A 16219-nucleotide genomic window follows, 5' to 3' on the forward strand; every position below is an offset into this window, starting at 1 on the left:
ACTTCGGACATAGCTCATCCATCCTAGGGCTGGATTACAATTTTCCTATGTCCCAGAGTAAACCTGCTCATTCTACATAATTGTAATTATAAGAAGAAAAAAATAATGTGTCATTGCTTGAACTCAGGGCCTGAGCACTGTCATCGGGTTCTCTCAAGGGTAGATCTCTACCACTTGAGCCACGGCACCACTTCTGGCGTTTTTCTGTGTACTGAGGAATTGAATCTGGGTCTTCATGCATGCTAGGCAAGCACTGTACTACTACTAGGCCAAACTCCAGGCCCCAACATGGTTTTTTTTTTTGTTGTTGTTTTTTTTTTAACAATCTATTGTTTCTTATATATTCACTTAGTTAATTAGTAAAGTATGATGTTAATGGAATGAAAATCAGAATTCTTTTTTTCAGTTACAATAGTGAGATTTGTAGCAAATCCATTTCTCTGGTTCTTTTCACATGAGAAATGTTTCTAGAGGGTCCTCACCCACGGGAAAGAATCACATACCTCAACCACTAGCCGTCAGGGAAGATTTGTGTTCATTTCCTTCCAGTTCCTTATCACTGCTAATTCCCTGCCACTGGCTGTCAGCCTGTGAAAACTCCATGGGTGTTCAGTTCATAGCTTTGTGTCATATTTTCATCCAAATGAAGAAATCCAAGTTGCCTTTGTGTTTGGCCTTTCCACTCACCCCCACTCCCTCTTCCTCAATTCCTAATTCAGAAGATCCCTCATGGTGCAGCTGTGTGGACTCAGTTCCATGTGACGATGTCCAGATGGCAGGAAAACAGGTGCTCTGTGTGGGTGATAGAGCCTCTCCCTGTGTAAGACTGTAGGAGGCCAGCACAGCTGGACAGCAGACTTGGATATCCACGGTCTGCTCAGACCATGCCTCCCATGCCTTTGCCCGTCAAGGGCCCTGTACTCAGGACCTTGGAGTCTTTGTGACCAAGGACTTACAGGGATAGAGAAGATGCAGTGTCAGCCTAAAATTTGAATTTCTTTTGCTGGAATTTGCTTTTCTTGGCTTACATTTAATCTTAAGAAGGACTTTTCTGCCTGGAGCAGACTTAAAGAGGAAAGAGAACATTTGTACAGAAAGAGATGTTCTTGGCAAGCACATGCTATGTTTCCTTACATTATGAAGGAGAGTTTCAATATAGCACTTTTGTTTGCTTGATTTCCTTATGACTCAGTTTCCTCTTGTGTTTGCTTTTATAATGGAGCATATTCCTAGGTCCAAAGTCTGTCATACACTTAATTGCTACATGTGTGTTTTTGCACAATTATGTTTTTGTATATATGCATGCACATACATGTGCAATAGCTGTTTATTCAGAAACGTCTTTATTCTTTATGGCTGTGCTCTTTTTCTAATTTACTTATTGTGGACTGAGAATTGAAGGCATATGAACTGATGAGTTATGCAAATATCATAAAATAGAAAGTTGAATATTGGCTTGGGAATTATGTCTTAATACAATAAGACCTATGATATATAGCCTTTTAGAAATACAATTCCTCCTTGAAAGCACAATAAAGTTAAAAAATACTTCATGGAATTAGATATATTCACATATTATTAATAATAAGAGAGCCTCCTTTTAAAAACATACCGTAATTTTCTTAACCGCAACATTAATATAAAACTGGGTATTGGTGACTCATACCTATAAGCCTAGCTATTTGAGGACTATGATTCGAAACTAGTCTCAAAGGAAACTCAGTGAGACTCTTATCTCCAAATAACCACCAGAAAACCAGAATTAGCATTGTTGCTCAAAGTGATAGAGCAAAAGAGCTCAGACCCTGAGCCCAAGCCCCATGATGTACAAAAAAGAAAGAAAGAAAAGATTATATATGGAAGCAAGGAGGAAATAAAGAGTACCTTTGACATTAAGAAATTGGGATAATATAGGATTCTAGGCATTCACACAGTGAAGCCAAAGGAGGATACTCTTAGAGGAGGAATACAAAAGCACAGTGCTTCTGTGCTTCTCATTATATAAATTACTTATCAAAATAAAAATGGGAAAAGGGTACATAAACATCCCTTGGGATTAGAGGCATGGCTCAGTTGGTAGAGCACTAGCCAGTGAGCAGAAGTGTTGGGTACCAAGGTCTAATGCTGCTAAAGAAATGAGCTCAAAGTAAGAGTGCCAACCAGATAAGGAAACTGAGTCCCAACATCAGATCACTGCATCTTGCTCTGAGAACCCAAGCATTTGGAGAGTGAAATTCCACATTCTTTCCAGTTAGAAAATTATTTGTTTCTGTAATGCCCAGAAGCTCGTTGTTTTCACTTGAGACTCTTCATCAGAGATCATGACAAATAAGGTTAGGGAGATGAAGACAGGAGCTGCAGAGTGGTGGTTTGAGTCTTCTGAGGGGAACGATTATCAGAGGAAAGCAGATGTTTATGTGTCTTAATGGAAAACACTGGTTCCAGTTTTGTGGAGTCTGTTAGGACAGATGTATGAAATTACCCTTGAATTTCCAAGTCCACTTACCCTATTACTCCTGAATTGGCCTTGTCCCTTTTTATCTTGGGATGTGCTGGGCACATCCAGTCACAAGTGTAAAGGTTTGTGTCCTCCTTAACCTCCACCAAAGTTCTGCAGGCTCCTGTTGCTCCAAGGATTTGAGAAAATTCACCTATGCAATCCATAGCGATAACAGAGATAGCCTTGCAGATAGAATTCCACGTTGTGGTTATGAGTGGCATCACAAGAAGAAATTCTATAGGTGAATCTGTCATTTCTACTTTGGTTTTGCTCTAGAAGTTATGAGGTCAAGCATCCTGTGACCAATTCAGTGTTTCACATTCACCATGCTTCCCAACACTTGGGCAACATTTAAGGGGGCCTCTTAAGAAAACAAGAGGGTAAACACAAATTGTCTGCCCCATTTCTCTCTCATGCCACTAGTCAAGTGATGACTTGGAGATTCTGGCAATATTTTGCACATCACAGTTATTCTTCTAGACCTGGGTTTTGTAGGAGACAATAGTTTCCACATACAGTCATAATATCATACCTGTGAGTTTTTTCTCTTAGTAAATAGCAGAGCTGATTTTAAAAACTTACTCCTATGAAAGGTAAATTTGGGGAAGTAAGACATTTTTCACTTTTGTATGGTCTTGTGGCTAAATGTGGAGATGAAGTTTTGAAGAATGGAGAATTATGAGTCTTAAAGTAATTGGGTGCGGCTCCCACTTCTCCTTACTCTTGTCAAAATCCCCTGAGTTTTACAGACTCGCTGGTGCTACAGAAAAGATGGTTCACACAGTGCATTAAGGAGCATTTTCTGCACAGACTTGAATTAGCCTTATCTAAAATAAAGCTTGCATAGAGATAAAGCATAATGAATAATGTTTTAAGAATGTTTAAGAATAAAATGTTAATGTGTTCTCTGAATCAAAAGTTTCTGACATACCAGCAACATTGCATTCCTTCTTTTTAAAATGTAGTTCATAAAAACAACATCCATTACTACTCTGCAGTTGACTTGATTAGAATATTGACCATAAAGCATATGTCCATGAGTAATAACTCTATAGTAGACTATCAGATAAGTCACTTCTTAAGGTCTTTACCTAGAAAGAGGTTCATTTTGATTTGCAGTGTTCTGGATGCTTACATTATAATATAGAAAATTAAAAAAAATAATTAGAATGAGCACCAGCAAATGCTATCAAGTTGTTCTTTCTTTGTAAACTGAAACGTAAATCTATTCAATACATAGGTCAGATAGGTTTATAAACCACAAACTGTTGCATGGATGAAAGGAAGTCAATATTTGGATATTTTACTAAGCTATTTAAAAGAACAAAGGGACACCTGTGTGAAGCTTTTCTAAACCACTGGTTATTTTTCCAGATATCAATGAATGTGAAATTGGAGCACACAACTGTGGCAGACATGCTGTATGTACCAACACAGCAGGAAGCTTCAAATGTAGCTGCAGTCCGGGGTGGATTGGAGATGGTGTTAAATGCACAGGTGAATTAGAAATTTCTTATCATGACCTACATACTGTAAAGGCAAATTAACTTGGGTATAACTTACTTTAAATGCCAGTTAACTTTGTGTTAGTAGTAATATATAATGTTCTTAAGATCTGGACGAATGCTCCAACGGAACCCACATGTGCAGCCAACATGCAGACTGCAAAAACACCATGGGCTCCTACCGATGCCTCTGTAAGGAAGGATACACAGGCGATGGCTTCACTTGTACAGGTAAGTTTGAGCTGGAGCGGGGAAGCAAGGTCTTCCACACTTTTCAGACCAAGGATTCTTCTGGGAGGGCCATTTAGCAGAAAAGATTACTTGGGACTAGATTCTGAGGAAATAAAAATTTAGAGGCAAGGCTGGGCACTATTGGCTTATGCCTGTACTCCTAGCTACTCAGGAGACTGAGATCTGAGGATCATGGTTAGAAGCCATCCAGGGTAGTGAGACTCTTATCTCCAGTTAATCACTCAAAAACCACAAGTTGTGCTGTGGCTCAGAGGGGTAGAGTACTAGCCTTCAGTGACAGTGCCCAGGCCCTGAGTTCAAGCTCCATGACTAAAGAAAACAAAAATTTAGAGCCAGGACAACTAGGGATTCTTCAAAATCTGTCTTTTTTTCTGTCTTCCACAACACACACACACACACACACACACACACACACACACACACACACACTATACTTTATATATCTATTTCACTATATATTGTGATGTCATTTAAAACAAATCACATTTCCTTTTACATCTCTTCACTTTTATTTTTGCCTGTTTCTAACTGATGACTTATTGTCCAGACCTAGAAGGATACAGTTGTTGTACAAGGCTATGTGAGGGCAAGGATTAGACGCTTTGAATAAAGAGAAGTGGATATATTTTTAGGCAGTATTTATCTTTTTTCTGCTAACCATTATCAGCATGCTCCTTATTGTACATTGGCTTCTGTAAGAATTCCTTCACTGTTTTATAATGAGTATATTCACTTCTTCCAATCTTATATAGGAATAAAACTAATGAATAAATAGTCCAAGATTAATATGAACCACTATGTATATTTTAATAAATATGATTAAGATGTGGTTATATAAATTACACATTAATGATTAAGGAATTGAGCAGATTCCCTTCTCTGTGGTTGCCATCCTAACTCCTTTACTGTATATCTGAGAATGAAGCCCAGACTATGCCATGCTGTTTCTATTCATGAATTTGTCTTCCATGTAGATGATCCTTTTGGGAAGGGTTTGCATAATTTGTTTGGTTTTGCAGTATTAGGGGTGATTTGGATTCAGAATTCTGAATCTGAAGTCCATACTTACTGCATAGTCAGTGTTAGCATTCAGAAGAAAAACACAACTTGAGTATAAGTATATTAAATAGGAAGCCTATTGTAACAACTACTCTTAGGAAGCTGACAGTTGTAAAAATAAAAATTACAAGACCTGAAGCACTGGAAAGCTCCTCACTGAAATAGAGTAACTTGTGTTTCTTTTTGTCTGTAGACCTTGATGAGTGCTCAGAGAACCTGAATCTCTGTGGCAACGGCCAGTGCCTCAACGCCCCTGGAGGCTACCGCTGTGAGTGTGACATGGGCTTTGTGCCCAGTGCTGACGGGAAAGCTTGTGAAGGTAAGCCACGGGCAAGCTGCTAGAAACCTGACAGGGCTGTCTGAGGTACAGGGGTCTAAATACCCCTGATCCTTTTCTTCTTGTGAAATTGAGCTATCTAAGCCGATTGGTCTGCTTCGAGGACAGCTTAGGTTTCCAACAGAAGCATATGTAGAGAAAAATTTGTACACTCCTTCTAGAGGCTATACCTCCTTCCATCTTGGCTACATGAGCAGATGCATGACTATTTGACATCAGAGAAAGAGGGTCACCTCAGCGTAGAAGGTCAACTCAACATAACACACTTATCCTTATCTAAGGGGAAAAGAACCCATAGCAAAGGTAGTCTGTTGTTTGGATTCTAGAAATAAAAGCTTCAGAATAATGACAGAGAAGATGAATTTCTAGGTAGAATGACTTACCTATGTTGTCTTTATTATGTAGAATGGTACCCTAAGTATGTCCCAGCATGTTTTCTAACTAACATTTCTAAACATAGAAGATTATTTTATAAACCCATCAACAGGGAACCTATTGAAATAATAGCATATGTCAGCATTTCTTGAAGCTTAAGGTTCTTTTTATGAAAGGCTGGTTAGACAGGAAGAGTCCTGGGAACTTGTTGTCAAAGCATGGATCCAATTATGAAGCAAAAAATTCCTCTCTTTACTCCCCTTGTCAAACTGAAATACATTCTTCATCATGGGCAATAATTAGTGCCTACAATGAACTAAGAAGATTTCAGTAGAAATAAACAAATGATAGCAGTTGACAAGTTTAAACAAAGCCCTAAATAATGTGTTAGCTAATAGTTGTTCCTTGTTAAGAAGATACAACCTTAGAATAAATCTTCAGCTATGATATTTATATTTGTGCATGTCTATTATATAATATAAAAGTTCTCATTTATCTCATGTATTTCTTACATTTTTTCTCATTTATTTATTTATTTTGGGGGGGGTGGTCATGGGGCTTGAACTCTGGCCTGGGCGCTGTCCCTGAGCTCTTCAGTTCTAGGCTACCGCCCTACCCCCTGGGCCTGGGCATGTCCCTGAGCTCTTCAGCTCAAGGCTATCACCATACCCTTGAGCCACAGCCCCACTTCCTGTTTTCTAGTGATTAATGGGAGATAAGAGTCTCACGGCTTTTATTTCCCCACCAGCTTTGAAGGGTTGAACTGATCCTCAGATCTCAGCCTCTTGAGTAGCTAGGGTTACAGGCGTGAGCCACATGAACACAAGCCCGGCTTTTCTCATTTATTTCTATGTAAATACTTTTCTTTATTCTTAAACCATTGGGTGCTCTTTATAGTTTGTATTAAATATGTAGAGGTTGATATAAAACTCCTCTGAGGCGAGAAACTAGATTATGCTGTTGATCGTGTGCCTAAGGCCTTGTTTACTTTTTGATCCAAACATCCAAGGACCACAGGTACTGTGCCACCTCAGCTAACATAAATAGTCACAGTGAAAGTTTTCCTTGTCTTAATGCTAGAAAGGAAAGTTTTGTTTATTTGTTTGTTCTGAATATAAATCATCACTGGCAGAGTGGCCATGGCTATTTAATACGGGTCTCAAGTCTGAAAATGTGGCCCTGCCTCAGTCTCACAAGCTGAATGCTGTCGTGCCATGGAGACAAAAGTCTAAGAGAGGCACATACATGTTTTAGATCTCTGTCAGTACTAGCAAACACATACCATTATCTGTCATTGTATATGGAAATTTCTATTATTTACTAGGGGTGGTGGAATATAAAACTGACTTAAAAAGCTACCACAAGGAAAAGACTTCGTAGTTCTTAAAAGTTGAACTCACAACTGAAATAAGGAATACAACTGCACCAAAGAATGTATAGAAAAGTGATGTAGACCCACTTAAAGTACCACAAGAAAATAAGTACACATCTATTAAATATTTAACTACCTAGCCTCTAATATAGGCTAAGAAATCATAGCCTATCACCAGTAAGTCTTCCTTATATGTAGCAAAGGATTTAAAACTCTAGAGAAGTGTCTAGATGGATGTCAGAGAATTTATTCTGTAAATAGTGACACCAGTTGCCTATATTGACGGACTCACTGTATTGGCTGATTTCTTTAGACAAAAAATGACTTTAACCTCCCACCCCCTTTTTAATCCTTTCCCTAAGATATTGATGAGTGCTCTCTTCCCAACATCTGTGTCTTTGGAACTTGCCACAACCTCCCGGGCCTGTTCCGCTGCGAGTGTGAGATAGGCTACGAACTGGACAGAAGTGGTGGGAACTGCACAGGTAAGGCTTCTGCTCACATCAACATGGGCTCCCAGGCATCCTGGGACCACACAAAACTAGTCTAGAGGGAAAGAAAAGCAGAGGGAGGCGTTAGGACTCATACAGCAGTTCCTCAGATTCAGAACGGATAAGATGTGAGGAGAAGAGAATCAAACATAGGTTAAGGAGCAGAATTTATCATCAGAATGAAGCTTGTCTCCCTGAGGGAACATCCCAGGCGTGTTTACCTGGAGGGCTTCGCAGACATGTCCTTTCTTTCTGGAGTACATTTTCAGAGTGTTTTCTTTTTAATGCTATTCCCATGGGTTTTCTCCTTGTGCTAGTCCATTGTAATTTGTACTCCATCTCATCCCTGCCTCTGCTCTGTCAACAGAGTGCAGTCACCCATTTCTAATGACTAAGTCCTTTTCCTATAGAGCAAACCACTCTCCAGGCAGTAAGAAAGCAGTGGTAACAGTCACCCAACAGATTGTCACTTGGCTCTCTCTGGCATTGAGTGAAGACTTGGACAGTGACTGACATGTCTCACTCCTGGTCTACTCTTCCGGTAAAGGATACAAATAGAACTAGTCCCAGCATGTAGAAGCATGGGATTTAGGAACATTCTTTTACTTTCACTATTTGAACAAGCCAGTGACTCAGTGACTGCCAGGATCATGACGACCACCATCTCCCCACAAATGCCCTGGACTGGGATATTCTTCCCAGGCATACATCTTTCCTTTTCTAGAAAGCAATCTCGCATCAAGCAAGGCTTCTAACATACCTCAGCAAGCTACCTCTCCCTGGTCCAGGTCCCTCTCCTCGACCCCAAGCCTCATTCTAACCTTGTTTCCATTGGTCTGGCCCTATCCATCCAATCTCACATGGGATTAGAGTAAAAGAATCCTTTATTATAGAGCCTTCAGGAAAATTGGCAGTGCCATGAGGAGGCCCTGTGGACAAAGGTCTCATTCCCTAGAATCCCTCGCTGGACTCATCTGTCTAGTTTTGAGCATTTCCTAAATGTTCAGAATAATCAAAAGAATTGTACAGGAGTTGGTATTTACAAAAACCCAGGTCTTAAATATCTGGAATTTTTGAATTGCAACTGAGAGGGAAATAGTTAACTGAGTATGGACGAAAGACAGAGATGAGGCAGCTGGTGGCTGGGGGAGGGGAAACTCTGAAGGCTGGAAGAATCATGCATATGTGTTCAGGAGAAATAGCAAAGGTTGCCTGCTCTGGAGGGTTCCTGGGGACATCTTGCTCTAATTTGACAAAATAACAAGCCACACACATATTAAATGTATGTACACATACACACATACAAACACACACACACACACACACACACACACACACACACACACACACACACACACACACACACACATCCCAAAACCTGTTTCTCAAATGTTGGTTGACCGAGGTCACAGCAATGTTTTGCCTTCAGTTACCTTGACTGGAATATTTTTTTTTTTTGTAGTTCCAAAGTTATATTTTATCCTGATGACAAATTTGAATGGTAAATACGTTCCAGGGGAAAGAGATCAAAGCATATGACATAGTTCCTTCCTGAAGGGTTTTATTTCAGAAGTAGAAAACTGCAATAACTACTGACTCTTAAAAAGGAAATCTTGTTGAGGGGGGAGGCTTTAGGCTTAGTTCTACTGTTTTGTGGTGATGTCAGCCCCAGTGCTGGCCCACTTTGGTAATGCTACCCACGGATGTTTGGTTGTAGATGTTAATGAATGTCTGGACCCAACTACATGCATCAGTGGAAACTGTGTCAACACTCCGGGCAGCTACACCTGTGATTGTCCCCCCGATTTTGAGCTGAATCCTACTCGAGTTGGCTGTGTTGGTAAGATCTAAAAAACTTTTCCAGAAATAAACTGTTATTCTTTTAAGCAACATTAAATATCCTGTTTACCAAATAGTGTATTATTTTTCAAGTAGTTGTACAAAGGGGTTTCAATTCAACAAGTCAGTATGAGTAAAGTGCATTTTGATTAATGGCACCCCTTTTTTCATCATTTTCCCCCATTTCCCCAATCCAGGAAGCTGGAACTGGAGGGGTGTGTGTTGGATGTTATGAGTTCATTCTCCCACCATCCCCACCCCACTCCCTTTGACCTCACCCCCCCGACACACACCCCTCCACTTCCAAATTCCTAGTATTTATTTTGTTAGACTGTAAAAGTTAGTTTGAATATTCTAGTTTCATGGCTTACAAAAGCAATAGCATAGAAATGACAACATTTCCAAGATAAGTCTTCAAATTTTCTTTTTAAGAGAAAAGTCTAAGTATATGCTCTTAACTACTTTAGTTTCTTAGTAAAAGTACATTATGATTTTTAAAGTCATTTCAGAAATGAATTTAAATTTGCAACCCCTAAGTGAAAGAATCTGCCTGACACTTCTTCATTGGTCTATGGTGAATAGATACCCGCTCTGGAAATTGCTACTTGGATATTCGACCCAGAGGAGACAATGGAGACACAGCCTGTAGCAATGAAATCGGAGTTGGCGTTTCTAAGGCTTCCTGCTGCTGCTCTCTGGGTAAAGCCTGGGGAACTCCCTGTGAGCTCTGCCCTCCTGTGAACACATGTAAGTAGACACCCTACTATTCCTTGTGATTGCAGCTCAGGCCAGTTCCTTTTTTTCTGCTTGCACAGAAAAAAGAAGCCACTGAAGGAGGGAGCCCCCAGCAGCCTCTGTGCTTATGTTGGGAAGAGACCCCAAAGTACCCCATTTTTCTTGCACTGAAAACTTGCCTGGAAACATTTCTCTCCTATCTGAGAGCACCTACCATTCCTCAGAGTATATCGAGGTTAGGCTACCATATTGCTTGCCTTCCCAAAATGCACGGATGGATCAATTCTTACCTGATTGGCTGGTTTGGGAAATGCTGGAACAGTCTCAGACACAAATTAGTTGTAACAACAACTTTGAAGTCATTCCAATCATACGGTATTACATAAAAAGGAACCTTTAGGATGCGACTTTATGAACATACACGATATGTCCCCAAAGAAATAAGACTAGTTTTGACTAAATTATAAGTCAGAATTGGGTGTAGCTTCTTTAGGGAAAGTAGTGGCTGCTGTTTATTGTCTGTTGGGGCATACATTGGTTTTCTTTCCCCTTGCTGATGAACTATCCATTCCTTAAAAAGCAAAAACCCCATAAGTACATAAGTGTCTTCTTTGGATGTGGAAAGATGAATTAAAACAGATTCTGCCCTCAGGCATGCGCAGCTCAGTAGGTCAAACATGAGCCAAACCTAAGTGCTACATGTGTGCAGTCAAGGCAGGAAGAGCTTTGTCACTCGTAACGTTGTACAAGTTACCTAGCCCTGTAGACTATCATGCAGGGGTAAGCAAAGCCATTCAGCACAGCCAACACCCTCTCCCTTTGCTTCATAGAGGGGATTCAGCTCATAGTGGAAGAGGATGCTGACCACTTGGTATGTTTTTTAATTGAGCTTTTAAAAAATGGTGTCACATGAAAGAAGAAACTCCAGAAGAATGGATAGTAGCAAGGAAAGAAGAAAAAGAAAGGAAGGAAGAAAAGAAAGAGGGAAAGAGAAAAAGAAAGACAATTCAGTAATGTTGAATGAAGCAAATCCAGATTTTTTAATTGAGGAAATGCAATAGTAATGTACCAAAAATTATAAGACAGAATTAGGATGGAAATGTTGCATTCATGAATGAATACATGTCATTGCCAGGCCAGGGTCGATGATAAGATGTGGACAGGCAGTGATGACTGTGAGCTAATTTTCTTCCTAGGATTCTGCTGGGGGCTGGGTTCGTTGTTATTCACATGCTCCCAGGTAAATCCCAGCCTCCTGTATGGCTCTGGAGTACATGTTCGTGGATGAAATTATTGGGTGAATAGGTCAATGTACAAATAAAAGGATATTCTAGAAGGTCGTTTTGAGGTGGAAGGGGAAGCCTGGAGAATTATCATTGCCACTGTAGGCTCGAAGAGCAAGGAAGATAATATGTAGGCACTGAGGGGAGGCCGTGGATGAACACTGAGAGAGAAAGGCTTTTCCCCAGCTTCAAACATGACTAAGGGAAGCTGGAATTCACAGGAAGTACAGGTGAGGGAAACATAAAAATGGAGATGGAGCTCTTTAGAAAGCTTTTAAAAAAGAAAAAAACTTTTGAAAAGGAATTGTGTTTGGAGAGAGGGTGTAAAATAGTTCAAGGCTATACTGCCAGGAGAGGAATTGGAGGGCCCCATACCAGGCACACTGGCCTTATGTTTGGCACATGTAATAGAAACTATTTGCAGATAACAATTACACATAAAGATGTTAACTCACTTTAAATAGTTCCACTCACTGTTCAAGATTCCTGAGTCTTCAGGAATATAGTTGGATATATCAGCATTTCTCTCCAAGATAACTATTTCTAGAACTTTAGATCACAAATAACTGACTTTAATTTTTTTTTGTGTGTGTGTGTGTGTGTGTGTGTGTATGGTTTTGATAGCTGAGTACAAGATTCTTTGTCCTGGAGGAGAAGGTTTTCGTCCAAACCCCATCACGGTTATCTTGGAAGGTATGTCTGTTTCCTTTGTCATACAGTGCATACATTTTGCAATTCTTTAGGTATATTTATATTCTGAAGAAATGCCATTGTTTTCATTTTGATAGATATTGATGAGTGCCAAGAGCTACCAGGACTGTGCCAAGGAGGGAAATGTATCAACACCTTTGGCAGCTTCCAGTGCCGTTGTCCAACTGGTTACTACCTGAGTGAGGACAACCGAGTGTGTGATGGTGGGTAATCGGCCCTCACCTGGTGATAAGTTCTTTTAAGTATTAAGAACTGACCTGAAAACCCATTGTATTGTTACCAGGAGAATGATGGTATAACAGTGTAGCACAGGGTGTTCAGTAGGACCACAGCCAGGATAACAGTGAGGCTGAGGTAGAAGGATCCATATAAACAGAGTTTTGTTTGTTTTTTAATTTTATTGTTGGGATAATATATAGAGAGGTTACAGTTACATTTTCAGGTAATGGGTACATTTCTTCTCCAACTTTGATACCCTTTCTCATGTTTTTGTCCTCCTTTCCCTCCCCTTACCTCCTCCCACTCATCTTGTTTTCCCCCTCCCCTTCCCTATTTCAAATAAATAAATGTATATATAATACAGTAGGTAACAAAGTCAGATATAGTAACCACATGAGATTAACCATAAGGGGAAAAAAATAGAAAAAAAATAACTGCACATTGTACATTGAACAGCAATAGCAAAGATAAACCTCTTGTTTCCGTATCCTAGAGTTCATTTTGTTAAGTCTCATCCTATATAACCATATGTATATAGCTTTTGAGCGATTGTGATCCTCTGCTAGGAGAGTCTTAGGTTTGTAATAATTATTACAAAAGAGAAAAACCATGGAGTCTATGTTCCTTTGGGTCTGGCTTACTTCACTTACTATGATTTTTTTTCCAAGTCTTTCCATTTCTTTACGAATTCTTTCTGATGGCAGCACAGAATTCCATTGTGTACAAGTACCACATCTTCTTGATCCGTGCAACTACTGAGGGGTGTCTGGTTCCATATTAGCTATGGTAAATAATGCTGCAATGAACATTGTTGTGCTGGTAGGTTTAGTATGCCCTTGTTTCTGGACATTTAGGTAGATGCCAAGGAGTGGAATTGCTGGGTCATAAGGGCGCTCTTTTGAGGAATGGTCATACTACTTTCAGAGTGGTTGAAGGAGTTTGCACTCCCACCAACAGTGTAGTAGTGATCCCTTCTGGCCACATCCCCACCTGCATCTGTTGTTACTAGATTTCTTGATCATGGCCATTCTACCTGGAGTAAGGTAGAATTGCAAAGTTGTTTTGATTTGCATTTCTTTCATGGCCAGAGATGTGGAGCATTTCTTCATGTGTCTATAGGCCATTCTTATTTCCTCTAAAGAGAAGACTCTCTTTAAATCTTTAGCATGCCTTTTAATGGGATGGTTGTTTCTTTGAGGATTTGTTTTTGAGAGATTCAATTTTTTTGAGCTGTAGGTATATTTTAGATATGAGGCCTTTGTCTGTTATATGGCTAGTGAAGATCTTCTCCTACTCTGTGGGCTTTCTGTTTAGCTTGCTGGCTATGGCCTTTGCCATACAGAAGCTCTACAGTTTAATGCAGTCTTATTTGTCCAAACTTTCTTTAATCTGTTGTGTTTCTGGGTCTTTGTTAAGAAAGCTTTGACCTGTGCCAAGGAGACCTGGTGTATCTCCTATTACTTCCTGTAAAATTTTCAGGGTATCTGCTTTTACCTCAAGGTCTTTGATCCATTTGGAATTAATTCTGTTGCAGGATGACATAGAAGGATCCAACTTTAATTTTCTACAGGTGCTTAACCAATTCTGCCAGCACCACTTGTTGAAGAGGCTTCCTTTCTTCTATCCTATTTTTTGGGGACTCCCTTATCAAAATTTAGGTGGCTGTAGGTCTGTTGGCTGATTTCTGGGTCTTCAGTTCTATTCCATTGGTTCTCAGACCTATTCTTGTGTCAGTACCAAGCTGTTTTGATTTCTATAGGTCTGTAATACAGTCTAAAGTTTGGTATTGATATTCTTCCAGCTAAGTGGAGTTTTACTAGATTAGGCCATCACCCCATTGATCCCTACAGAAGAGTTTTCTGGATGCTTCCAAAGAGCCGTTAGTGTAGCACCAGTCCCATTTCAGTAACTACAGCACTGGAGACAATTCTGGGTTCCAGTTGCCCTCCATTACTTACTGTCTGTACCAGTGCCTGCATTTACTTGGCAGTACTGGGGTTGGAACTGGTGTGTGTGTGGTCTCCTACTTGGTAGGTGAGATCTTTTTGCTTTTGGCTATTCTTTCAGGTAAGGCATCCTGCTTTTGCCCATGTTGGCTGTGGGCTGTGATCCTTGTACCTCAGCCTCTTAAATAGCTGGGCTGACCTTGTATTGCAACCCTCTGCGTTTAGGTGAGCTGTTCTTAGAAGACAAACCTTTGGCTTTATGACAGAACTGATGGCTTCCTAATTCTCTTGTTACTGGAAAGATGGGCAATGTTGACTATTTCTAGGCTTCAGACTATTTTCAGGCTAGTTCACACTGATGAACTAGATGAGAGAGCTGGCTTTTACCTAATTATAGCAATCACATGACCAATTAGGAAGGATACTGGCCCGTGTTGTGCAAGGGAAATACTCTCCTGCTTCCACCAGTGGCTTAGCAGATGACACGGACGAGTTCCTTAAGTAGACATCACAGTACACAAAAACAGCTCTCACATTCATGGGTAGAATGCAGGAGAGGTGAGGGCTGCTTCCAAGTTGCCTTCTCCCTCGGACTCATGAAGCTGGGTGCTGGTGGATTCAGGCCACATTCTGTCCATCCATACATTCCTATGTGCACACCAAGTGCCGAGAGATCGTTCTAGAGAAAATCTGAAAATACTTTCTCCACATGTCCACCTCCACATGCCCTTGGAGTTTTTACAGTCTCATATAATAGGAACTCACACAGAACCCCAGTTCCTTGTGTGTTCTCTCCTGAAGATGCACACATCGACCCCGGGACCCCGGTGAGCTCCACGCCTACTACTCACCTCTAGATTTCAGCCTTCTGCCTGTCTTCATTGTCAACATTTATATTGACAAAAAGTGTTTTCCTACTGACACTTTCCTTTCTCTTCGGATTCTAGATGTGGATGAATGCGATACTCCTGGAATCTGCGGTCCAGGGACATGCTACAATACCATTGGCAACTACACCTGCATCTGTCCTCCCGACTACATGCAAGTGAACGGGGGAAACAACTGCATGGGTAAGGCCAAGTTTCTTTTTCTCCGCCGTGCATATTTGGCTTTCATCTGTAGAGCCCGGTCCAGCAGCTGGTCCTCAGAGCTGTGATGCTCGTCAGGCAGGGTGGACTGTGATCCTTGGACTGTCTTCCGGAGAGCCTCCTCCCCTGTGGACCATCAGCTCTGGCATTTTGCATTACTTTGTGTGGGTGGTTGGGAGTTTTCTTTTAAAATGTAATGTCAGAAAATCCCAAACAAGAGTTTAATAAGACTTCTTTTGTTTGACTTTTGGGTGTATCGTTATGCAGTTATATTTACAGAGCTGACCTACAGTATTAAAACACTGCAAGTCGGAAATGAGAAACTGACTGCCAAATAGCCGTGGAGAATTGTTACTCAGAAACTGGGTGGGGAGTCATGGAAAGTTTATTGATCCTATGGTTACACAATGACTTAGTTCTGTGACATGGAATACAAGGGGATATATTCCTCAAATTATTTTCATTGTAGTAGCCTAAGTACCTTCTTAGCTGCCTACAAACATTGTG

General features: G+C 40.5%; 1 protein-coding gene across 1 annotated transcript in view; it reads left to right on the plus strand.

Annotated features, from left to right (window-relative positions):
* The window catches only part of Fbn1 (fibrillin 1), a 206242-nt gene that overhangs the window by 145689 nt on the left and 44334 nt on the right, over positions 1-16219 (plus strand). Inside the window, exons 32-40 of the mRNA XM_090358457.1 lie at positions 3875-3997; positions 4114-4236; positions 5510-5635; positions 7763-7885; positions 9609-9731; positions 10313-10477; positions 12373-12441; positions 12537-12662; positions 15572-15694. Coding sequence (XP_090214583.1) covers positions 3875-3997; positions 4114-4236; positions 5510-5635; positions 7763-7885; positions 9609-9731; positions 10313-10477; positions 12373-12441; positions 12537-12662; positions 15572-15694 — 1101 coding nt within the window. The remainder of the gene's footprint in view (positions 1-3874; positions 3998-4113; positions 4237-5509; positions 5636-7762; positions 7886-9608; positions 9732-10312; positions 10478-12372; positions 12442-12536; positions 12663-15571; positions 15695-16219) is intronic.

The sequence above is a fragment of the Megascapheus bottae genome, chromosome 25, assembly GCF_031878675.1.
Source record: "Megascapheus bottae isolate mThoBot1 chromosome 25, mThoBot2.hap1, whole genome shotgun sequence".
Lineage (NCBI taxonomy): Eukaryota > Metazoa > Chordata > Mammalia > Rodentia > Geomyidae > Megascapheus > Megascapheus bottae.